Below are 25,678 nucleotides of genomic sequence, written 5' to 3'. Positions count from 1 at the left end.
TACTTCTGCTGCACTTCATTTATTTGACAGCTTAATTCGCTATATAGAGTCAGATACAAATGATACAGCTAGAAATAAATAAACAGTGAATTATAGTTAAAGCTTAAATTAGCCAGCAGCACTTAAGCTCCACCTTAACCAACTGAGATCATCAATGCCTCAATAAGCATAGTGTAGTGATTTATATGTTTAGGGTTTTCTTAACAAATAAAGAATAGTGCATAACACTGTCCAATTGTAGATCTGTTATTAATATATGTTATATTAATTTGGGATAGCTTGTCCTGGTGTCTTATTTCACATGACTCCATTATTTATATAAATTTGTGTCAACCACAGACTATTTTCCCAAATCCTACGGAGAAATCACATTAAGTGAAACGAGGGAACCGTAAGAGGTCAAATGCTAACTCACTTCCGAGTTTTAGGACTCGTTCCTGCACCACTCTGTTTGAGCAGAATAGGGCCCCTTCAACTGTTAGTGAACACAAATGAATCAGAGTCTAAATAAGGCACGATTAGTCCAGCAGACAAGTGTGTGAGTTGTGCTATCGTAGCGGAGCCTAAACACAGGTCGCCCGGCGAGAGATTGTTTTTTTTTCCCATGTGAACTCTCCTCTGCAGAGTGCTACTTCCCCCCCTGTGTTATCAGTGCTATCAGTCATTATGTCAGGCAGGCAGAGTCCCTGACACACATCCTACTCTCCTTCAGTACCAGCCAGCCATGTTCACACTCTCCTGTCCTTAGTATCATCGTGTTTAAGAACACCGATTAGCTTCCTTGGCTCGCTATCACATGAGCTTACCTTATCTAACTTGACATGCAGCTTTTTTTTAAATATCTTTTGAATTGAGTTCATAACAACTACATCTACCGTCTAGCCTCTGCTTGAAACAAGGGATCAGTCAGAGTGTATTTGGACAGGAATGAGCCTGGAGTAATTGCGCATTAATTTAGGATTTAGGAGCCCTGCAGGAATGAGTCCAGTCTCGTCTTATGTCTAGACACTGAGCGAGTGTGTTCCAGCGCCTTTATCCTGTCGAGCCGCACAACTTACAGGATTCTGAGAAGCTACTGTACGAGGCTTTAAGTTCAACTGAAGTGTTTTCACGGCGCTGCAGGGGAAAACACTGTGGTGCTATGTGCAGCGCCACATGTTTAATCAGAGACAGTTTTCCATTTGCAAAATCCTGCAGCTTTTCCTGGAAAGCTCTGTTTACACAAGAATAATGGAAAACCCTTCAGCCAATCATAACCCGGCAGCCTTGCATAGAGGGCACTGTATTTCCCTGGGTTCTCTTTGTGCTTGGGGGGAGCACCCGGTTTTGCCTGGGTGGGGACATGTCAGCTGCGACTTATCTCAGTGGCCATTCCTGCAGCTCTGGGGCTCGTCATAGTTCCCCTGAAATCTCATAATCTAGATGTCTGCCTCTCCCAGATGTACTTTACTGGGTGCCTTTTTCAGCATTTGGAATAATCTTGAACACCCAAAAAAAAGTATTGTTCTTGGGTTGACAAAAGCATAATGTGCAATGGTAATTAATGGATTAATAATGGTAATCAATGGTAAATAATGTGCAATATGGCAATTAAACAAAATTATTATGACAAAATATGTGATTGAACATCAATGGAAGCATATTTGGTAACCCTCACATTAATACATAAAAACACACACAATTGTATTTGGACGGATTATAGGACTGAGATGAGGTCCCCGGTCGTTTAGTTATGTCTGGCTCCTCCCTTTTATTACGCAATGTTATTACAGTTGTCCGTCTTGACCATTAGCATCCCATAATGACTATCTCCATGAACAAACTCCTTCAAATCGAACAGTAGATGGAAAAACACATTTAACAGGCCCTACTATGCTTTTGGGGTTTTGCTTTTCCTGCGTATGTGTTCTAGAGGTTTTAGTGCATGTAAATGGTCTGCAAAGGCTAAATTCCCTGTGTTCCTCTAGAGCAGTGGTAACCAACCTTTTCAAGCCCAAGATAACTTTTTATTCCAAATTGTAAACCGAGATCTACCAATCTGATATCTTCCAAAAAACCCACTTAGGAGTAAGACTGTTCATCTCATATTATTTTTGCAATCAATTTCTGTTACAACAGGCTGAATGTACGTGCATACATACACACAAAGAAAAACACAGTTATGCACAGTTATCTGCTCAATGCACAATATTCATATTAACAGAAGGCCTATCTGTTCAATACAAACTATCCATATTTACAGTATCTGCTCAGTGCACAATATTTAGTTTCTCAGTTCAATTAATAATATTCACATTTACAGATATTAGCCTACAGTTCAATGAACACAATCCATAGAAAGTTTCTCTGTTCAATGCACAATATCTGTCAATGCTCAAGTTGCTCTATCAGCCTGACTGTAATGAGGCTGCTGTGACTGCACATTATCAGTAAGTCTTTTGAAATCTGGTCGATAGTTAGTGATTGCCAGTCTGAGGCAGTCAGTAAGATGTGCGTCAGTCATACGAGTTCTATACTTGGATTTTATTGTTTTCATTTGTGAAAAGGCCATTTCACATAAGTATGTGGAGCCAAAGTAGGCCTTCAGTTTAAGCGCGCATGACATAATCAGTGGGTACCGCTCTCTACTCACGAGAGACCAAAAGTCCTGGTCTCTTGCTCTGGCCTTCAATTCAGTGTCGCTTTGCATTTCAATAATCTCCATATCAACGCCCATAGGTAATGAAAACACCTCCTGTATTTTAACTGACAGCTGTTCAATGTCAATGCTGAGGAAAGGGTCTAAAGTTACTACATTCTCCAGATGACCGTTAGGATATGATTTTTTTTAAACCCCGCCCACAATGGCATGCAGCCTCAGCATAGACCTCAACATATCAAAAAACCAATTGGAGTTTGTAAAATGACCTATGCGTGATTCAAATCAACAAGCCAGAGCTAGGTCTAAAGAGCTTGTTAAAACAACCAACCAACCAGAGCATGAACATTTTTCTTTTCAGAAAATGTGAAAATGCTAGGGATCGACAGTGAAGGCTTTTAAGATCGACCAGTCGATCGCGATCGACCTGTTGGTTACCCCTGCTCTAGAGAGAGTTTCTCTCCCACACACTCCTCCCCCTGCCTCCATTTGACTCCATTGTTGACCATAATATAATGAAATCCCTTTGTAACACTTGCACTTCTGTTGACTTGCGTTCCAACGCATTGTACGTGATAGGCTAAGGGGCGGGACATCTCTAAACAGTTGACCAATCCCAACAGAGTCATCCAGCTAACCAATCAGAGCAATCTGGGCACTGGTTTCAGACAGAGGGTGAAAAGAGGTGCTGCAGCACAGGCAGTATGAGAAAGATAAAGAGCTTTTTGAACATTAAAGCATGGAGACATGTCCCAGGAGAGACACTAAACACTGATATGAACCTGAAAAACATAAAGGTGCCCGTTTTAATTTATATGGATCTAAAATCAAGAAAAGCAGCTAATTATTTAATTGGAGAAGCTACAAAACGCAAATATTAGATTTGTTTTTCTTGTTTAAGCAACTGCAAATGTTAATCAATCATCCTAAAAGTTGCTGTTGGCTTCCTTTTGGCTTTTTGATGTAAAATAATGATGATGATTTTGGCTCCACAAAGACGCCCTATCTTTAGGATCCAACTGTCTCTATAGTTTGTGTTTATCCTGGTAAACAAATCAGTATCATATTTGCAATGTCAACTGTATCCGAATCGCTGCCACAGAACCAGAACAACCCCCCTTGTCCTTTTAACTCTTCCTTCTTTCTGGTGGGAAAGTGTTGACTGTCCCTCCTCTGGTTCTCACAGCATGGAGTGCCCACACCGTCTCCTCCCTGCCTCACCCTCTCTCTCCCACAAACACGATCCCCCTGTACTCAGCAGCAGGAATGATGACTGGAGTATTATTCAGTTTGATAAGGTGCAGCGTCACCAAGTGAGAACAGGCCAGTGTTTATAGTAAAGCAGGGGGGGACAGTAGCTCTGACCTCATTTGCTCGGCAGAAACTCCAGCACAGGGTCATGTTTTAGGTGTTCACCGGAGACATTTTTATTCAGCTGGAAAAGTGCTGACTGGCGGAAGAGAGGCTGCTTTTAGCTTGCAGACTGGGAAAAAGGGGAGGGGTGTACATGAGAGAAATGACTGTGTGTGTGTGTGTGTGTGTGTGTGTGTGTGTGTGTGTGTGTGTGTGTGTGTGTGTGTGTGTGTGTGTGTGTGTGTGTGTGTGTGTGTGTGTGTGTGTGTGTGTGTGTGTGTGTGTGTGTGTGTGTGTGTGTGTGTGTGTGTGTGTGTGTGTGTGTGTGTGTGCGGGTACACAAGGGAGACGAACCAATATACTGGCTTATGGCTGCGGCCCAAGGCTTTGAACTCTCTTTGTTGGAAGCAGCAGACGTCTAGACTCCAAATATCGTCTTTCCACGATCCCCTGTTCCTCAGACGCCAGGCGGGAGATGTTTGAGGGAGTTTTTTTTTTTTTACATGATCACCACAAGTACTGCCAATAAAATGGCAACTTTGATTGGGATTCAAGTAGATAAGAAAATAAAAGTTCTCATGCACGATCATTTAAAGAATGGTGCAGAACTTGCTAGCAGCGGCACGTTGAAGCAGCAGGAGTTAGAGCTGCAACCATTAGCAAAATATTCCATTTCAACAATAAAGTGAGGTCAAATATTGATACTTTTCTGACACGTCTGACCAAACTAATATTCAATTCATTTAAAAATAATCTGCAAAATGCACATCTGAAAGGACAATATTTTTGTCGTTCTTTTTTTGCGTGTAAATAGTTTATGAGCACTGTGATCGCCCATACAGCTCAGAAAAAAATTGAAGAGACCACTCCAAGTTTTTCTTAAATCTCTATCTCTACATGTATGGCAGCCATTCCAGTGTCTGTTTAATTCAAACTCAGAAACAATTGTTATATATATATACAGTGGGGCAAAAAAGTATTTAGTCAGCCACCAATTGTGCAAGTTCTCCCATTTAAAAAGATGAGAGAGGCCTGTAATTTTTATCATAGGTACACTTCAACTATGAGAGACAGAATGAGAAAAAAAATCCAGGAAATCACATTGTAGGATTTTTAATGAATTAATTGGTAAATTCCTCGGTAAAATAAGTATTTGGTCACCTACAAACAAGCAAGATTTCTGGCTCTCACAGACCTGTAACTTCTTCTTTAAGAGGCTCCTCTGTCCTCCACTCGTTACCTGTATTAATGGCACCTTTTTGAACTCGTTATCAGTATAAAAGACACCTGTCCACAACCTCAAACAGTCATACTCCAAACTCCACTATGGCCAAGACCAAAGAGCTGTCAAAGGAGACCAGAGACAAAATTGTAGACCTGCACCAGGCTGGGAAAACTGAATCTGCAATAGGTAAGCAGCTTGGTGTGAAGAAATCAACTGTGGGAGCAATTATTAGAAAATGGAAGACATACAACACCACTGCTAATCTCCCTCCATCTGGGGCTCCACGCAAGATCTCACCCCGTGGGGTCAAAATGATCACCAGAACGGTGAGCAAAAATCCCAGAACCACACGGGGGGACCTAGTGAATGACCTGCAGAGAGCTGGGACCAAAGTAACAGAGGCTACCATCAGTAACACACTACGCCGCCAGGGACTTAAATCCTGCAGTTCCAGACGTGTCCCCCTGCTTAAGGCAGTACATGTCCAGGCCCGTCTGAAGTTTGCTAGAGGGCATTTGGATGATCCAGAAGAGGATTGGGAGAATGTCATATGGTCAGATGAAACCAAAATAGAACTTTTTGGTAAAAAATCAACTCGTCGTGTTTGGAGGAGAAAGAATGCAGAGTTGCATCCAAAGAACACCATACCTACTGTGAAGCATGGGGGTGGAAACATCATGCTTTGGGGCTGTTTTTCTGCAAAGGGACCAGGACGACTGATCCGTGTAAAGGAAAGAATGAATGGGGCCATGTATCGTGAGATTTTGAGTGAAAACCTCCTTCCATCAGCAAGGGCACTGAAGATGAAGCGTGGCTGGGTCTTTCAGCATGACAATGATCCCAAACACACCGCCAGGGCAACGAAGGAGTGGCTTCGTAAGAAGCATTTCAAGGTCCTGGAGTGGCCTAGCCAGTCTCCAGATCTCAACCCCATAGAAAATCTTTGGAGGGAGTTGAAAGTCCGTGTTGCCCAGCGACAGCCCCAAAACATCACTGCTTTAGAGGAGATCTGCATGGAGGAATGGGCCAAAATACCAGCAACAGTGTGTGAAAACCTTGTGAAGACTTACAGAAAACGTTTGACCTCTGTCATTGCCAACAAAGGGTATATAACAAAGTATTGAGATGAACTTTTGTTATTGACCAAATACTTATTTTCCTCAATCATTTGAAAATAAATTCTTTAAAAATCCTACAATGTGATTTTCTGGATTCTTTTTCTCATTCTGTCTCTCATAGTTGAGGTATACCTATGATAAAAATTACAGGCCTCTCTCATCTTTTTAAATGGGAGAACTTGCACAATTGGTGGCTGACTAAATACTTTTTTGCCCCACTGTATATATTTAACTCAAAGACCTCAAGATTATCCTGACCATAACAATAGCATCATATTCCAATATCAATGATCAACACAATTTGCTTAAAACTCATTAAACTGCTCTAAATCATTCAGGAATTGAAAGTATTTGTATTGCATGACAGATAGGACATACATTATCTCACAAAAGTGAGTACACCCCTCACATTTTTGTAAATATGTTATTATATCTTTTCATGGGACAACACTGAAGAGATGACACTTTGATACAATGTAAAGTATTCAGTGTACAGCTTGTATAACAGTGTACATTTGTTGTGCCCTCAAAATAACTCAACACACAGCCATTACTGTCTAAACCGTGGCAACAAAAGTGAGTACACCCCTAAGTGAAAATGACCAAATTGTGCCCAATCAGCCATTTTCCCTCCCCAGTGTCATGTGACTCGTTAGTGTTACAAGGTCTCAGGTATGAATGGGGAGCAGGTGTGTTACATTTGGTGTTATCGCTCTCACTCTCTCATACTGGTCACTGGAAGTTCAACATGGCACCTCATGGCAAAGAACTCTCTGAGGATCTGGAAAAAACAGTTGTTGCTCTACATAAAGATGGCCTAGGCAATAAGAAGATTACAACACCCTGAAACTGAGCTGCAGCACGGGGGCCAAGACCATACACCGGTTTAACAGGACAGGTTCCACTCAGAACAGGCCTCGCCATGATCCACCAAAGAGGTTGAGTGCATGTGCTCAGCGTCATATCCAGAGGTTGTCTCTCGAAAATAGACGTATGACTGCTGCCAGCATTGCTGCAGAGGTGAAAGGGGTGGGGGGTCACTCTGTCAGTGCTCAGACCATACGCTGCACACTGTATCAAATTGGTCTGCATGACTGTCGTCCCAGTACAAAGACAAGTGTGTCTTGCCTACAGTCAAGCATGGTGGTGGGAGTGTCATGGTTTGGGGCTGCATGAGTGCTGCCGGCTGTGGGGAGCTAAAGTTCATTGAGGGAACCATGAATGCCAACATGTACTGTGACATACTGAAGCAGAGCATGATCCCCTCCCTTCAGAAACTGGGCCGCAGGGCAATATTCCAACATGATAACGACCCCAAACACACCTCCAAGATGACCACTGCCTTGCTAAAGAAACTGAGGGTAAAGGTGATGGACTGGCCAAGCATGTCTCCAGACCTAAACCCTATTGAGCATCTGTGGGGCATCCTCAAAAGGAAGGTGGAGGAGCACAAGGTCTCTAACATCCACCAGCTCCGTGATGTCGTCATGGAGGAGTGGAAGAGGCTTCCAGTGGCAACCTGTGAAGCTCTAGTGAACTCTATGCCCAAGAGAGTTAAGGCAGTTCTGGAAAATAATGGTTTTCCACACTAAATATTGACACTTTGGGCACAATTTGGTCATTTTCACTTAGGGGTGTACTCACTTTTGTTGCGACGGTTTAGACAGTAATGGCTGTGTGTTGAGTTATTTTGAAGGCACAGCAAATGTACACTGTTATACAAGCTGTACACTGAATACTTTACATTGGATCAAGTGTCATCTCTTCAGTGTTGTCCCATGAAAAGATATAATAACATATTTACAAAAATGAATGATTAGTTCCCCCAGCTCGAATGAAAGATACAAAAAGAGGAAGCATCATTGTGTGGGAATGTTCTTTCTTCCTTAATAATTCCTTTAGTTCTGAAACCAGGCTTTAATTTTCTCTTCACTACCATGATAGCAATGGGATGTTGTTACTTGCTAAATTAGTCTGAAAATACTTCTACAGTGGTGGTGGTGAAGTCCATAGGGCCTTGGCTTGGGACCCGGAAGTTCACCGGTTCATGTCCCCGAAAGACCAAGTGCTTCCGAGTCCCTAAGCGAGAATGTAAATTTCCCCTCTGTGGGTCGACTCAGGGTTCCTTCTTCTGCTTTATTTTATTTCTTTTATTCAGAAATATTATATTATCCATTGTGCAGAAGGAGTACTTTTAGTTTTTGTAATTAAAGTTAGTTTGATGTAGGGTTGCAAAATTCCGGGATTATTCAAAGATGGAAACTTTCCATGGGAATAAACTGGAATTTAAGGGAATTAACTGTGAATTTTCCAAATTGAAGGGTTGCTCTTCATAGGGAACTTAAATATAGTTGGGGAAAGTATATTTTAGCATAATCTTGACTAAAACAAACAGATGCCATTCAAGTATATCCATGCCGTTCCTCAATCACATGCACATAGCACACTGCTTTCTGCATGGCTATTGAGACCACACCCCCTACAGGCACTGTGCATTCCTCCATCACATGCACATAGGATTTCTAGAAGACTGGACCACACTTTTGAGCCCAAAGCACAAGACTATTGAAGCCACACATTTGAACCTGTGGACTACACAAAGTGAAGTAAGGTTTGATGATATTATGGGGTAATGTATTTATTTTATGTTTAAATTGCAAATGTCACATACAGTTGTATTCATCTAGTAGATAGCTAGCTGATAACTTAGATGCTAAATAAGCCATAGCTAGCATCACTTATTTACCATCTACGAGGCACTCTTATAAAGATGCTAGCTACCTCAAATGTGATTCTGTTTTTATCTGCCTCCTGCAAGATGTTGTTAAGATCATTCCAGTTGTTTAGCTAGCCTCACTATTTGTATATCTGTTCATGCCATTGCATTAGTATTTTTACAAGCTGTTGTATTTTTTTACAGAAAAATGCCACCTGTGCTATCCGATGTGTGGAGACATTTCACACCAGCTAATGTTCAAGGAAAGTCTGTGTATGTGTGTAAATATTGTAATAAGACATACGTGAAGAATGCCACAAAAATACAGCAGCATATTGCAAAGTGCAAAAAAAATCCTCAAGGCCCAAAACATGCAGCAGACATTGAGTTCCACTCCAGGGGGAAATGAATCTGTTTCAGCTGTATCAGAGTCAGAAACCCTCTCATCAGCTGCTGGTCCCTCTGGCATCAGAGGATTCTTGGATTTTATGGATGAACCTAGACAGAGAAATGGAGATGAGTGTTTCACTCGTGCAGTCTATACAACTGGCTCACCCCTGATGCTGCCATCATATGTGTACTGGAAGAGGTTTTTGAATGTTCTCCGACCAGCATACACCCCCCCCCCCAACCAGACATGCGCTGTCTACTAATTTGCTGGATGAAGAGTTCAACAGAGTGCAAACAAAGGTCAAGCAAACCATTGACAAAGCAGACTGTATTTCAGTCATCTCTGATGGATGGTCAAATATCCTGGGACAAGGAGTTATCAACTACATTGTCACCGCTCCTCAACCTTTATTCTACAAGAGTGTAGACACAAAGGACAACAGACACACAGGCCAATACATTGCTGATGAGCTGAAAGTGATCATCAATGACCTTGGACCAGATAAGGTTTGTGCACTGGTCACTGACAATACAGCCACCATGAAGGTTGCCTGGGCACATGTGGAGGAGACCTACCCTCATATAACAACTATTGGCTGTGCTACCCATACACTCCATCTTCTCCTAAAAGATATAAAGGCACTGAAACAACGGACAAGAGAGCTAAGCAAATTGTGAAATATGTGAAGGGCAAACAAGTAGCTTCAGCTACGTATCTGTCAAAGCAAAAGGAAAAGAACAAGAGTACTACACTGAAGCTCCCCAGCATCACACGATGGGGTGACGTTGTCATCATGTATGACAGCCTTCTGCAGGGAAAGGAGTATCTGCAAGAGATGGCCATATCCCAGACTGCAGGCATCGAAAGTGACATCAAGAAAGTCATGTTAAATGATGTGTTCTGGGAAAGTGTCTAGCAGTCTGAAAATCCTCAAACCAATTGCAGCAGCAATAGCGAAGATAGAGGGTGATGGTGCCATCTTATCGGATGTCCAGTGTCTTTTTGCAGAACTCAACGAAGAAATCCAGACGGTCCGGCCCACTTCACTACTACTGAAAGCAGAGGAAACTATTGGGGTCAAGTCATTGGAAAAGCAGCGAGAGTTCTGCATGAAGCCGGTGCATGCAGCAGCGTACATGCTGGACCCAAAATATGACAGGGGCATACTATCTGGGGAAGAGATTAACGGTACCTACGCAGTCATTACAGCCATGTCTGACCACCTGGGTCTTGATAAAGGCAAAGTTCTAGGCAGTTTGGCGAAGTATCGAACAAAGCAAGGCCTTTGGGAAGGGGATGGAATCTAGCAGTCATGCCAGAACATATCTGCAGCCACCTGGTGGAAGCGACTTTGTGGATCTGAGGCCCTTGCACCTGTAGCCTCCATCATCCTCCAAATCCCACCATCATCAGCCGCCTCCGAGCGCAACTGGTCACTGTTAGGGAACATACGCAAAAAAGTTTGCAACAGGCTCACAGATGTGAGAGTGGAAAAACTGGTTGGCATTCGCGCAAACCTAAGGCTGACACAGAGCCATCCTCAACAAGGCTGGACAGTGACACTGAAGAGGAAGACTCAGAGTTGGATGTTGAGGAATGGACATGTTGTTGGATTTTGATGGGGACCAGAAAGAGCCCATTGACTGAAAGGGTTTAGCAAAAATGCAGAGGATTGCTTGAAGGAAGATTTGCATGTTTAATGGGACTTTTGGAGGGAGAGGGGCTCTTTTCATTTAACATTTTGAATAGGATCTCTGGGATTTTTGGATGGGGGGTGAATTTTTGAATGAGTGGGGTTGGGGGGGTGAGTAATATTTAACTCAACATTCATATTTTTGATAAAACAAATGATTGTTCAATAAATTAATAGAACTTGTTCTGTTCTACTTACAAATAAATCTGTTGAATTGTCATGGTTTTTTAATTGTATCATTTAGCGTGGATGTTTTCTTATGGCAAAACAACATTTTTATACTTATGCTTGGATATGATACAATTCAATTCAATTACCCTCAATTCCCAGTTAATTCCCATAATTCCCATTATTCCCATGGAAAGTTTCCAATATGGAATATTTCCTAAATTCCCCAGTTTAACTTCCCATGGAAACTTACAGAAAATGTATAATTCAGAAATCTCAGTTTCAGTGTTAGCCTGCTGTCTGCCACTCGTCCACCGGCAGATCGACCGGACATCCATCCAAGCTGCCTCTGCTGTCTGACCAGACATTTGACACCATCTTCATATCTCTCGAGTAATTATACAGTTTTTGACGAACAGAAATATAGTTTTCTGGCATTACCTTAACATTGTACGGGGAAAATCTGCATTTTGGTTTGAGGGCGCAGCTCTCCGGTTACCCGGTTTAGAGAAAACCCTGCTTTATCCTCCAACTACTATTGCCGCAACACCTGCAGTTACCCATTACACCTTTCTCAGGTCTGTCCTCGCAGACGTTCAATACCATCCCCCTTCTATATGAAACAAGCCCTCTCCAATTTAGTGAAGTTAATGAAGCTTAAAGCTCAAAATACTGCATCGATACACAGATATGTTATATTCTTCCTTCAGGACTGAGCCTGCTAGCTCGTTTTTATCGTGTCACCAGCCACTAAAGAGAGGGCAGAAAAAGGCGGACTTGTTATTCCGAGGTGACTAAATGGAAGACTTTGGATGTGAACTTTACCTCTCATCGCCTCCTGTAATGTGTGAGTGCAGCCAGCAAAAACCTGAAGCCCTAAAGCAGTTTATTTCCAGCAGTGATCATTTACTACAAAAGCTGCTCCAGTGTGAGAGCCTCAGAGACTCTGAAGGGACCACACACACCGTACAGCTGACAGCACGGACTCCTCTTAGCCTTCACTGGCTGTCCTATGTGCTCTGCAGCGGCACATTTAAGAGATCTCCTTGGGTCAGGATCCAGGGATGTAGCAGTGTAACACACACACCACACACACACACAGTTTTTCATCTCTGGGTGTTAATAGCTCTGAGTCATAATGGCTCCCTGTTCTTAGCACTTTGAACGCCGTGCTAATGAATCACATGTGTGCGGGTGGGTTTGAGTGTGTAAGGTAGAGCAAGGGGGGGGGGGGGCGTGCTGCTCTGTGCAGTAGGTGGTCTCTGTGTGTGTGTGTGTGTGTGTGTGTGTGTGTGTGTGTGTGTGTGTGTGTGTGTGTGTGAGATAGTATAGGCTGTAAAAGGTGGTGGTCTTTTTCTGATCCTAGGAGGTAACGTTTTTTGCAAGGCTCCTACAGGCGAACATCGTGGTGCTTAATGCCACACACACACACACACACACACTGCCCTCCCATAGAGTTTCAGTTAGACCGGTGCTGCTGGTGTAGCTGGCACCACTTCACAGGCGGCTCGGTGTTTCGAGGTGGCTCAGTGGGATGGTTTGCCTGCAGGAATCCCTCCTCGGTGCCGCTGGGATTTAAACGCCTCTTCCTGATTTAGCTTCTCCACATGCTGGGTAAAAAATGATATTTTGGCGCCAGGAGACTATAAATTCTGTCTATTTTTCACAGTCATTTACAGCTGTGACTGGTTATTATTCAACAGAAGGATACTCGATCTGCTCTGCACAAAGTAGGGATACACGCTGATATCGGGCAGGAAATTGGTTTGAATTAAATATTGGCATCAACCAGATTTAAAATAGCAAATGTTGCAAACCGTTGAATATAATAATTATAATGATAATAATAATAATAAAAATCTTGATTTATATAGCACCTTTCATGCTTGACGCAGCCCAAAGTTCTTTACAGATTATGACAATAAAAATGGAGAAACATAATTAAAAACAGGTATCAACAAACTGAAAGTTATATCATACAACCATAAAACGGGAACAGTGATACTACTAACATTACAATTGCCACAAATTAAAAGCCAAATTAAAAAGATAGGTCTTTAATTTACTTTTAAAAGTTTGAATAGAGGTTGCTGTTCTAAGATCCAATGGGAGGCTGTTCCACAGTGTGGGGCCATAAAAACAGAAAGCAGTTTCCCCTGTTTTCTTGTAATGGACTCTAGGTACCTCTAAAAGTAAATCATTGGAGGATCTGAGAGTCCTTGCAGGTTGATCAAATCAGAGACAGTCACTTAGGTAGGTTGGGGCAAGGTTATTTAAAGCCTTGTAAACCATTTAAAGCACTTTCTGAATTTCTGAAGGACACCGGTAACCATATCAAAATCAGAAATACTTTATTCATCCCAAACTGGGACATTTTTGAACCAGTGCTACCAGTGCAATGATGCCAGCACAGCCGAAATGTGGTCTCTTTTTTTGTGTTTGTTAAAATTCTGGCTGCAGCATTCTGAACTAATTATAATTTCTTTTAAGGATTTTTTAGGGAGACCAGTAAAAAGAGAATTGCAATAGTCCAAGCGACTAGTAATAAAAGCATGTACAACCATATCAGCATCATCTTGATTTAAAAATGGTCGGATCCTAGCAATGTTCCTTAAATGGAAAAACAAAGTTTTAACTACCTTGTTGGCTTAAAAAAATGATTATATGCAGGAGCAATAACATATATGTTGACCGTTTCTCTTGAAGTCATTTCCTTTGCTTCGTTAATGCGTGTATATGAAAAGACATTTGACTGTATGCCTGCTTATACAAGTAGGACATCAAGTAAGTAATGTAATTATAGTCAATTCTATTAGTTTCACTCTAGAAAGAGACTTGGTAATCTGCATTAAGGTTAACAAAATATGTGCATATTAGTTTAACAGCATCAGCAATTTGGCAACATTTTGGGGGAAAATATTGGCATATTAGCATAAACCCATCTCTAGCACAACAGTCCTCCAAAAAACTACAATTCTACAAAAACATGTAGGTTTAATAATCAACCTGTCTATATGTAGTCCTAACAAAGCAGCACCTATCACTTTGATTTGAAAGTAATCAATAATAAATCCTCAACCTCTGTCCAAAACACAACATTACAGGAATATATTCCTCCCAATACCTTCTGGTTAAAGCCATTTGAAAAGCACATTCAGCGATCCTTCGGATTAACATCCCTTTCCATATTTGACACACAGATTTATTATGTTGTATACATTTAATTTACATTCTGACCCAAAGCGCCAGCTCCTGTAAAAGTATCAAACTAAGAAGAAGAACAAGCTGAATTCTTCAGAATCAAAGACAAAAAACATTATTTTCTATAGGTAACTAATGCAGGAAATGTCCATGGCGAGTTTTTCACAAAGTAGAAGAAGAAGACTTACTTTATTAATCATCAACGGGGAAATGAATTGTATCACCCACATTATAATACACTGGTTCTTTATTTGTACCCGTAGCTTGATTTAGTTTGCAGATAAAAACACAAGGGATCCATCCTGACACACTCATGACACATCTCTAATGAAAGTCACATCTCCAAACATTTAAAAACATTTAAAAAGAAAAACACTAGTACAAACATGGACATTCAAAATTCATTAATAAGTAAATAATTAGGCATCTGTGTGACGCTGTTAATTTGTGCAATAGCTGCTGGGATAAAGCAACACACACTGGTTGACATACATGCATACAAAGAGTCACATACAGGATAGGAGAGGGAAAGTGAAGGGGCAGCCAATTCACTGGCACCCAGAGCATTTGGGGGTTCTGTGCCTTGCTCAAGGGCATTTCAACAGTGACCAGGAGGTGTACTGTATTTTTTTGTTGGTCTTAATCTGGACGTGAACCGGCGACCTTTCGATTCCCAGGCCAATCCCTACAGACTGAGCCACTGCCGTCCCAAAGTAGAGTAGGAAAAAAAACACGAACAGTAAAACGTTAAAATAACATTACGTTTAACTTAGTTTAGCTGAAGCTTTTATCAAAAGAGACTTCCAATAAGTGCTATAAACTATAAAGAACAATAAGAAAAGTGCTCATTCACTTCAAATGAGTCAAACCCCTGTAAGTACTTGGTGCATCAGTTTTACAGGCAACCGTTTGATTAACAGTTCTCACAACCAATAGTTGAGAGTAGCTATTAACCTGCTTAAAGATTAGCCTGCTAGCAGTAGCGCTACTCTAAATGGCTACTTTGGTCCCCCAGCAACTTGTAGTGGTTCCTCCAGAGTCCTCGTTATATAACATGCCTTGCTCAAGGGCGTTGAGCTGGGCAGAGTGCTTGTGTCCTCTTGGCAACCTTGGCGTGTGAAGGCTGTTTGCATTGCTCATGTTATCTTTTTATTCACGATGTCTCGATTAGCAGGTTCTGTATTGTGTTTGCAAATTGCACAATTTAGAAAGCTATGCAATCTGGTTTGTTTGGTAGTGCCAGGAAGTCCCAGTTCCTACCCAGCAACAGTCCTCTTTACAAAAAAGCATTTACCAAAGTGACTAACCTGTTCTGCAGTTGAAAAGATTAGTTGGTCATTTAATATGTGTCAGTAAAATAAACATGGCAGAAATATGAACACCTTCACACATCATGTAGGAGGAAAGGAATTTTCCATCTTCACCTGTGGAGCCTCTCCTTGATGACTCAGCGTGTTTCCCTAGCAGGATTGTTCACTTTGCATTGTACGCCAGAGCCTTTCATGTCTCACTTTCATGTTATCCATAACATTTCTGCTCTATCTCTCTGGCTGGGTTTCCTCTGCACTGATTGCTTTTCTTCTGATGGGACTGAAACTCTCTAATCAGGCGGAAGATGCACATTTTCCTTTGCTTCCTATTTCGGGTTTTCCTCTTTGAGAAGATCTACACATTAAAGGCGGTGTGGAGGAACTGCTTCCTGCAGACGGGGCTGAACAAATGTGGTGTGCTATAAAAAGGTGGCTACACAAAGCCTCTGAACTGTGGCATTTTGCACCCACCCGTGCATTATCCTGCTTTATTTATGGTCACAGTGACCGGGGCATGATTACACAACACGGCTCTCATGTTGTTTATTTATAACATTCCTGGAAACATTATGGCAACATGCAGATGGGACACAATGCCTTTTTAATTGCTATGGCATGTCAAAGAGGCCCTGTTTTTTTTTTAGGTTTGTCATTTTCCTGTAGTCTTTTATATAGTTTTGTGTGCATGTAAATAGTCTGCAGGGTCTAAAATCACCTACACACTGCATTAAGTGTTCAGGTTAAGAGCTGCTGCAGCATAAAGAGCTTTTTGAACATTAAAACATGTCACAGTGGGGGCACAGAATACAATATAAATCTGAAAAGGAGAAGAATAGGGCCCCTTTAACAGACCACCTCTTTTTTGTAATTGTTTCTATCTGCATTGTGAAGAAATATAACACATTTCACAATAAACTTCTGAGAAACTCGACTCGAAGCTTCCTGTTCCCTACTGAGAAACGTTTTAAAAAGTGCGTTCCAAAAACTTTACAGGAAGTACGTGTGTTTTATGAGAAACACACACAAATGGCAATAAAAGGAAGTGGGAGTGCGGGGCGAGAGAGTGGAGCCAGAGCGCCTGCATGGAGCTGGGATGTGTCCGGGCTTGTTCTCAGCCAGTCTGTCAATGATTAGCAGGAAGTGGAGTTTCATCCCAGACTGCAGCGCTCACACACACACACACACACACACACACACACACACACACACACACACACACACACACACACACACACACACACACTGACAATCAGACGTATTATCATAGCTGAGGCTTTTTGTTTGAATACAGATATCCTGCAATGTCAGACTTTCAGTATTTGCTGCAGTTCGGCGCCGATCAGCCTAGTTTATATTTCTGTGCACGCTGGGAGAAAGTAGCATTAGTGTGGCATGTCTGCAGACCCAAACAACAAACATCTAAACACCTATTCAGGTTTGCATAAAAATCCCCCCAAAGTTCGTTTGCATATGCATGGGCGTGCCTCAGCTTTGTGTGTGCTTCTTAATAAATGAACTTTGTAGGTGAATTCACTTTTGGGAACTAGCCAGCCGAGGAAGAGGAATAAGCTCACTGAACCAACAGCTGTGAGGTTTACAGCCCTGCAGTCTGCCCGCCACAGAGGCTGTTCTCGGACCACGATTAAACCCGTCAGCAAAAAAAGATTCTCCCTATCGAGCGTTATTAAATCTCAATAATGCATCTCGGGACCCCCTTGAAAACGAGATGGTGCATCTCAAGGGGTTTATCCTAATAAATAACATTTCGATAATCTCATACCTTGATGCATCAAAAACACATAGTACAGTATGTCAGTGGGTGTCCCGGGCCTTGTTGATGAGGTCGGGTTAAACAGTCTTTGTCCAGGGTGGGCGTGTATGAAAATATGCAAAAAAAATAAAGTTGAAAATATAGTTAAAAACGTCCTTTACCTCAAACTGCAAACATGCTGTACAGGACTCTTTCCTTTCCAAGCTTTTGATCCATGGAGGTTTTATATCTATAAAAATTCTTCCGCTAGAGAAATGGGATTTGGAAATATGGAATATATATAGGAAATAACTTGATGGTTTTCTGGCCCATTGTGCTTTATTCTACGCTTATACATTTGGTTGGTTTCATCTGGTACACAAGATGGTATTTGCATTGTCATTATTATCTTGAACAATACAAATACCTTCCCAATCTCACTCGTTTTTGTTCTGGAAATATATTAAAAGGTGCCGTAGTTGTAAAAGAAACCTCAAAGCTTTCTTAATCCGTGTTAAAGCCTCAGTAAACCAGCCGTAAAACACTGCCTCTCCCTCTTCAGTGTTAAAGCTTTCTTTCTCGTCCTTCCTCACAGTGCTGTGGTGCCCAGGATGTCTTCGAAGGCGCACAGTTCCAACAACATCGCCCACGCCCGGCGGACGGTGCAGCAGCTGAGGATAGAGGCCAGCATCGAGAGGATAAAGGTACTGTGCAACAATCCTCCTATTCTAGCTTCACTTTCAGGACATTTCTATCATTTCATCCCGTCCTGCTTATCTAACTACTATGCTAAATGCTACTGGTGATGTTAATACAAATATAATTCCCTTGTAAACAGAGAATATAAAAATAATTTATGAACCATGTGGCAGATGTAGGGAGGGTCTTGCATCTGATTGGCTGCTCCTGGTCTGAGGATACACATTTCTAATGACAGATGGTGCAGTGATGGCAGATTATTGTAAACTGACCAGAAAGTCAGCATCCCAAGCACTCCCTCAATAAAAAGCAATGGGTATTTTCTATTGGGTATTCGGATATATCGCAGAAAATAAGCTCTGTGGCAAACACACGTTTATAATACCTAGCAGGTTTTGTTCAGCAGGATAATCCCTCCAACTTTGTGATTTTTTAAGTATAAATGCGACCTCCAGAAGTAAAAAGCTGACCTTAGGCTATAAAGGAAGTACATCAGGGTAACATGGCTCGCATCAGCACCGCTAAGCTAAACGCGGCTAATGTTGCATGACGACATTTAGTCGTTTATTTAGTCACTTGTTAGCAACTTTTCAAGATATACAAGCTAATGACATTGATAGAGGAGGGAGAAGTACTCAGATGTTGTACTCGAGTAAAAGTACAAGTACCAGAGTGTAGGAATACTCTGTCACAGTTAAAGTCCTGCATTCAAAATGTTCCTCCAGTGAAAGTAGAAAGTACTCTCATCTAAATGTACTTAAAGTAGCGACAGTAAAAGTAGTGATTGTTTGATTGGTCCATTTCAGAATAATATCTCTGATATGTTTTATAATGATTGATCATTAAAGTGTTCTCAGAGCTGGTAAAGGTGCAGCTAGTTTGAATGGCTTTGTATACTGCAGGGTAGCTGCTGGATTTACTGCAGGTGAACTAAAGTCTGATTTAAGGGCTGATTATATTTACCATCATTAATCCAGATCTGTAAAGAAACTAACTAAAGGGATTACATACATGTAGTGGAATACAAATACACCCTTTACCTCTGAAGTGTAATGGGGTAGAAGTACAATAAAGCATAAATGTTAATACTCAAGGAAAGTACAAGTATCTCAAAATTGTACTTGAGTAATCTACTTCCCACCTCTTGACATTGATCATTACAATATTTACTGACAAGTTTTATCTTATATACCAAACATTAAAATCTGGTTGTGTTAGCCCCATTCAAAAACCCATTGACTTTGAGATGAGCTAAAATGCTAACTCAGTTCCAGGTGTTAGGACTAATTCCGCACCACTCATCTGAAAGTTGCACTTGAAAGTAGGGTCTAACTTTGTCTCCCTTTGTTCCTGCAGATCTCCAAGGCCTCTGCAGACCTCATGAACTACTGCAATGAACACGCCAGGAACGACCCCCTGCTCATCGGCATCCCCGCCTCAGACAATCCCTTCAAGGACAAAAAAACCTGCACTATATTGTAGTGGACGCCACTTAGCTTTGATGTGTTTTTTGCTTATTAATGTCGCTGTATTCTTTTTGTTGGGATAAGTGCTGGGGGGTGGGGGGGGGGGGGGGGGGTGTCATCATCACCATGTGTTCTGTTATTTTTTCTGGACAGCAGTGTGTGATGAGCGCTCCCCTTAAGCTCGGACCACTAGCAGGGAGAAGTTGGCCTCCTCCTCAGTGATGCATTTGGTTCTTCTTCATGTCAGCATGTCTCCTGTTCATCTGCCAGTGACTTTTCTCTCTCTCTGGTTTGCCTTAATGGATTGATACAGGCAAAGTTACCTTTTTAGAATCTTAAATACATTTTAGTTTAAGGCGAGACACTACAGGCTAAAAAAAATGGTCATCCTCCTTTCAGTTTCGGGAGCTTTACTCTAACATGTATCTTTCAAAACATTCAAAATACACATTAAGTCATTATTTTCCACTTTTTGAGCTTGTGGATTGCTCAAATTCACCCAAAGTTAGGCATTTGATGATGTCATTTGTTTGCATATTTCTACAAACACTTTCAGAACGACTTGTAATACAAAAAAAAATGGTCTTATTCGAGGTGAATAACTGAAGTTTCATACTGATATAGATATTACTGTCTCTGCAAAGGCTAACATGCCTGTCTCCCCCCCCCCCACACACATACACGCCTGAAATGCCTTCATTGGACTCCTTTGTTTACTTTTGTAACATAGTGACATCACTATGTAACACTGTATTGGCTAGCGCTCCAACACATTGTACGTGATAGGCTAAGGGGCGGGACATATCTAAGCGGTTGACCAATCATTTATATAAGATGTTATTCCTAAAAGCACGTTGTTGAAAAGCATATTTTTAATACAAAGAGAAATCCCAAATTCCTAGTAAAAATGCCTGAGATTTGAAAGGCTGGATTTATCCAATGTTTAGATTCCTGAAAAGGAAATTAATGCAAATTAGCACATATTATTTCATTCCCTCATTTGCATATTTTCATGTAGAATTTCAAGAAATCCACCTGTAGTGTTTCGCCTTAAATGAATAATAATGCTTCCCACCAGTGTTTTAAAGATGGCCTTTATTCCAGTGTTGCCATGAAGTGTCTCTAATTAATGACAGTACTGGTAAAACTCAAAGTATTCTGCATCCCGGCCGACTGGCTGCGACAATCAGTATGTACCATGATACAATGTTGTCTTGAATGAGAGACACATTCCATACAAACATCTATAATCCAAGAAGATCTATGCTCAGATTAAAGCCTTTGGGATGATATGACTGGGATGTCAGCTGCACAATATGGAGTGAATGAAGCAACAAGGAAAATCTTCGGGCACGTTCTTTTTTGATATGGTAAATTAAAAGCCAAACCAATGATACTACTTTTAAAAAAACACCTCAATGGAGTGGTGCAGTAATGAGTACTGAAACCTGGAGATGAGTTGACACACACAATCCATCGTGTTGTAGGTTGATTGAAGCGTAGCGTTAGCCGATAGCATTGACCCTTCAAAAATCATAAAGCAGTGTTAATATAAGATGATCCTACTGAACAGAACATGCAAGTATCAGAAACCAGCCACAGAGCTTATTTTCTGCATTATACCCGAATCTAATAGAACAAATCCATTGCTTTTTGTCACGGCAGCGCTCTGCGATGCTAACTTCTGGGTCGGCCTACAATAATAGGTCATCACTGCACCACTCTAGGCGTCTGAATGAGTCTGTTTGTAGCTTTTCCTGCTAAAAAAAAAGTTCTGTGGTACGATAGTTTTGGGACACTGAGCTACGATTACCTGAAGTGTGTATGTGCTATCCTCAAGTGTTTATAGGTTCAGGTACGTTAATGATAAAAACCACTCCCCCAGTACTGCTCTCACATTCTTCATGTTTTTGAATTTGTGTCGGTGTTCAGACTCGTGATTCTCTGGGTGACGTGAGAAAAATTCTTAATGTCTTACACTTCTAAGCCTTACTTATGTTTGCCTTGTTTTGTGAAGAACACTCCACCTGGAGTACTTTCTTTAAAAAAAAAGTTCCTATCAAATGTTCTACTTGTGGGAAGATTTGTAACATGGTGCCATCGGTTTTCATGTCACTAACTAAACATGTTTCTGTGTTTCCCTTTGTGGTGCTCCTCTCTCAGTATCCATAATCTGTTTTTAACCAGTGGGTTTTTTATGATTTCTTACTTGCAATAAATAAATCCTACATGCCCCTTAAGGATCAGATTACCACTGCCATGTCATGATTTTCCTGTCCTTTCAGCGACTCCGCAACTGCCTTACTGCACCACTGATAGATTAATTTAACTGTCAAAATCTTGACTTTTGATAAACGTCTTTATTAATATACCGATCTTTGTATGACGACCTAACTGAGATGTATAAAGTGAAGCTTTCCTGCAGTTCTACGCTGTGCTAATATCTCAATAAAGGTGTCAAAAGATGACCTCTGCTGCCTGTTTATTTCTAACTGTGCCCTCAGAGAATCTCGGGCCATTTCCTCTCATTAGCCCGTTATTTATATCTGCCACAGGAAAGCAGAGACACCAGGCCTCTCAGCACGGCTGGCAGAGGGAAAGCAGAGAACACAAGAAGGCTTAAAATAGAAAGAACCAAACCCTGATTTCCGCTCTTGGAGAGTAGCGGAACTATTTTGGGCGAATGTCTTGTCAGCCTGGGAGCGTGTTTTCATTCTCTGCTGGTGGCCGCTCTGACCTTGGTCCTGGCCAGCTGCTGGAAAAGCTGCTTGTTTAATTCTCTGCTGCACACAATTGGAAGATCACACAAGAATAATACTCATTGTCACATCTGCAGATACACTGAACAGCTCTCACACTTCAATCTGAAAAACGATGAATAGCATTGCCACCTATTCTTCATTGTTAACCAACCTTTTGCTAGTTTCTCACAGATTGTTCTGTTTTACTGGAAGATCCAATGTCCCTGCAGGAAAAGCCAGGTGCATTAGCATTGTGAGGACTGCAGAATAGTTTTTATTGGATGTCAAAGATCAGAATCTGGCTTATTTCCATGTAGGCTTACGCATATACACGGTTTTTGAATGGTGTTTATTTGTGCATCAGAAATCCTCTATTTGTCCCGCAGATGGAAAAAAGGACAGCGTGACATTAAAGGTGACACAGCTACGGTGGCCGACAGGTCACCCTACAACGACCCAAAATAATTCCATTAAGAGAAACGCGCTGCAGCTTCAAAAACAATGCAGATATAAAAACACCAATGTGCCAAAACACATGCAAAACCAACTAGACAAACATGCGTAGCGTTTAATAAAAGCGCTGCATAAACGGAACGCTGCAAATCGGCGGCCCACTGTCACTGGAAATGTAACTAATATGTAGGTTTAATTGTAGGTTTAATTGTCTTATTTTAACAATTTGATCGCTGGATTCCTTCCGATATTATAGCAATATCTCTCGGAAGCTAGCAAGCTAATGTAGCTAACCTAGTCATTTCAAATAAAATGACAAAAAACGTAGGCTACTGTTAACTATGCCAACTTTTTAATCCCCTTAGCAGATAAAAGGCAAACAATAGAAACAGTAAACTAACGAATTACATATAGGGACATGCCCACATGTTAGAAAAACGATGAGTATTATAAAATGTATCTGTTGCATTAACATTAAGCATTGCAAAGTAAACTGCAATTGACTGCAAACTGCAAAGTGTATGTTGCACATTGCAGTCTTGCACAGATTGCAACAGTCTGTATCTCAACAAGGAAATAAACTGTAAGACAAACAACAAAAATATATCTATTGAAAAAAGACAAACACTTTTTTAAAGCAATTTAACATTAAAAAACTAGAACAAGACATATTTACACAGAATATAAATAAACAATACCTGAGTACAGTTAAAATGTGATAACATGTAGTATATTACAAATAAAAACAGTGGACATTTGGAAGCTGTGCATGACCATAGCACACTCTGTAAAATAAACCAGAGTGCATGCTTTAAAGTCCCTTTGAAACAAAAAGAGGTTTTTCTCTAATGCCCCAGCATGGACCAGACTGCCTGGCTTTCTCTGGGGCTGCAGGCACATTTCCAGAGAGGCACATGGTCAGGGATTCTCACATTGCTGCACAATGACACGCTGGGATTACTGCACAGGCTGGGCTGTGGTGGTGGTGGGGCGGGTATGCTTCTGGCCTTCAGAGGCATTACAGTGTCAGTGTGTTGGAATGTGCTGATGAGGGGAAGAGGAAGGGGAGGGCCAGAGGGTGAGGGTAGGGGGGTGAGTGCAGTGGCACCTCTGTTCCTCTGGTGGGCTCAGCTGGGTGTAGAGAAACAAACATGTAACTTTAGAGGCACAGAGAGTAAAGATACTTCATGAGTAGGCTACTTAGTTGAGGTTGGACAATTGAAATAAATTTAACTGGACTATTTGTACTTTTACTCCACATTACAGAGGCACATTTTACTTCATTACAGCCTCCATTTTTTTTTTTGCTTTTACATTTAAAAAATATGTTTAAAACATGCTGCATTACTTTATATTAAAGACCCTGCATAAAATAATTAGACATGTGACATTTTGGCCTTTGGGTGCTCTATGATAACTCTTAAAAAGGCCATTTTGCATAATGAGTACTTTATACTTTACTAATTATGGTGCTTTATTGAGTACTTGATTCTGATTGGTCAATCGTGCGATCTATGGCCTGTTATTTTTGTTTTGAAACCGTTTTTTACGTGTAACACCCCATAGCTATGGGCAGAATACATTTCCGACCACAGCGAGGCATGTTTTTTAAGAAGGAGAAGAAATAAAACAATTTTATTGTATAAAAAATTGCTTTATTCAATATTTTGTGTCAAACTACTCTTTACTTTAGTAATTATTAGTGTAATAAGCAGGATAACGGTCATACTCATACTGTAAAATAAAATAGAACTTGTTACACGTTACACAAAACATTTATTGCACGGTTAATGTCGCCTTCATTCTGCAATACGTTGACCTGTTCCCAGCGCTTTGATTCCTGTAGGGGAGAGTGGGGTAAGATGAGACCGCAAATTGACCCACCCCCTTTATCTAAGGAGTAATTTGTTGTCATGTGACCATAAATTCAGGAAGCACCCATCATTTCTATTTGGCTGTGATGGAAACAAGAGGTCACATGATCCAGTAGGTCAGCTAAGGGTAACTGGTCTTGTGTAGCTAAATACAGAATCTTGATAGATTGAATTCTATACTTTTAGGTCTAGATTGGTTCAATCATTTTAAGGCACACCACCATCTCTCCTGCTGTATGCCTGAAGCAACATCTTTAGAAGAGCTGCAGCCTCCAATAAAACGAGAGAGAGGAGAGAATAACCACAATTATAACTGAATAACTATCAATGACTAGTCTGTTTTGATCTGTAACGTTGTTTTACTTAGGCTCAGGTTTACATTTGAAGAAGTCAATAGGTCATTTAACCCCCAGATGGCTTAATTTACTCCTTTGACTCAGATACATTTTTATTTAGAAGTCATATTTTCATGGCCCTTTGTGATAGATGCATTATTTTCATTTGTATTGACAGAAGACATCCTGAAGTAAAGGTTGTTGTTGTTGTCATTTGACTTCTACCTAATTTTTCCTTGCCTAGAGGACAACATAAGTACAAATCGGCTCATCTCACCCCCCTCTACCTTATAATATAATCTTTGGCACAATGACTGACTGAAACACAATTCTATATGCATTACCCCGCAGCCTACAGAATATGTTCCTCAGGTTGCACTGTACACAACATTTCAAAGTGCACCACAACTTATCAAGAGAACATCTGCTATAGTAAGCAACACACTGTACCTCCACCTTTCTGTGGTTCACTGCGAGGCCACAGTGTCACATTAACTCTTACGTCAGTCCGTCGCTGCTCCTTAAAATAACCTTTTCCCCTCCATCA

The 25,678-nt window shown here is 41.1% G+C and overlaps 1 protein-coding gene across 1 annotated transcript in view; it reads left to right on the top strand.

Moving 5' to 3' along the window:
• The window catches only part of LOC134865819 (guanine nucleotide-binding protein G(I)/G(S)/G(O) subunit gamma-12), a 61,493-nt gene extending 39,297 nt beyond the window's left edge, over nt 1-22,196 (top strand). The window contains exons 2-3 of the mRNA XM_063885554.1: nt 18,159-18,267; nt 19,619-22,196. Coding sequence (XP_063741624.1) covers nt 18,175-18,267; nt 19,619-19,744 — 219 coding nt within the window. The 5' untranslated portion in view covers nt 18,159-18,174 and the 3' untranslated portion in view covers nt 19,745-22,196. The remainder of the gene's footprint in view (nt 1-18,158; nt 18,268-19,618) is intronic.
• The last annotated feature ends 3,482 nt before the right edge of the window (nt 22,197-25,678 follow it).

The sequence above is a fragment of the Eleginops maclovinus genome, chromosome 6 (assembly GCF_036324505.1).
Source record: "Eleginops maclovinus isolate JMC-PN-2008 ecotype Puerto Natales chromosome 6, JC_Emac_rtc_rv5, whole genome shotgun sequence".
Lineage (NCBI taxonomy): Eukaryota > Metazoa > Chordata > Actinopteri > Perciformes > Eleginopidae > Eleginops > Eleginops maclovinus.
This window is presented reverse-complemented; position numbering and strand designations above follow the sequence as displayed.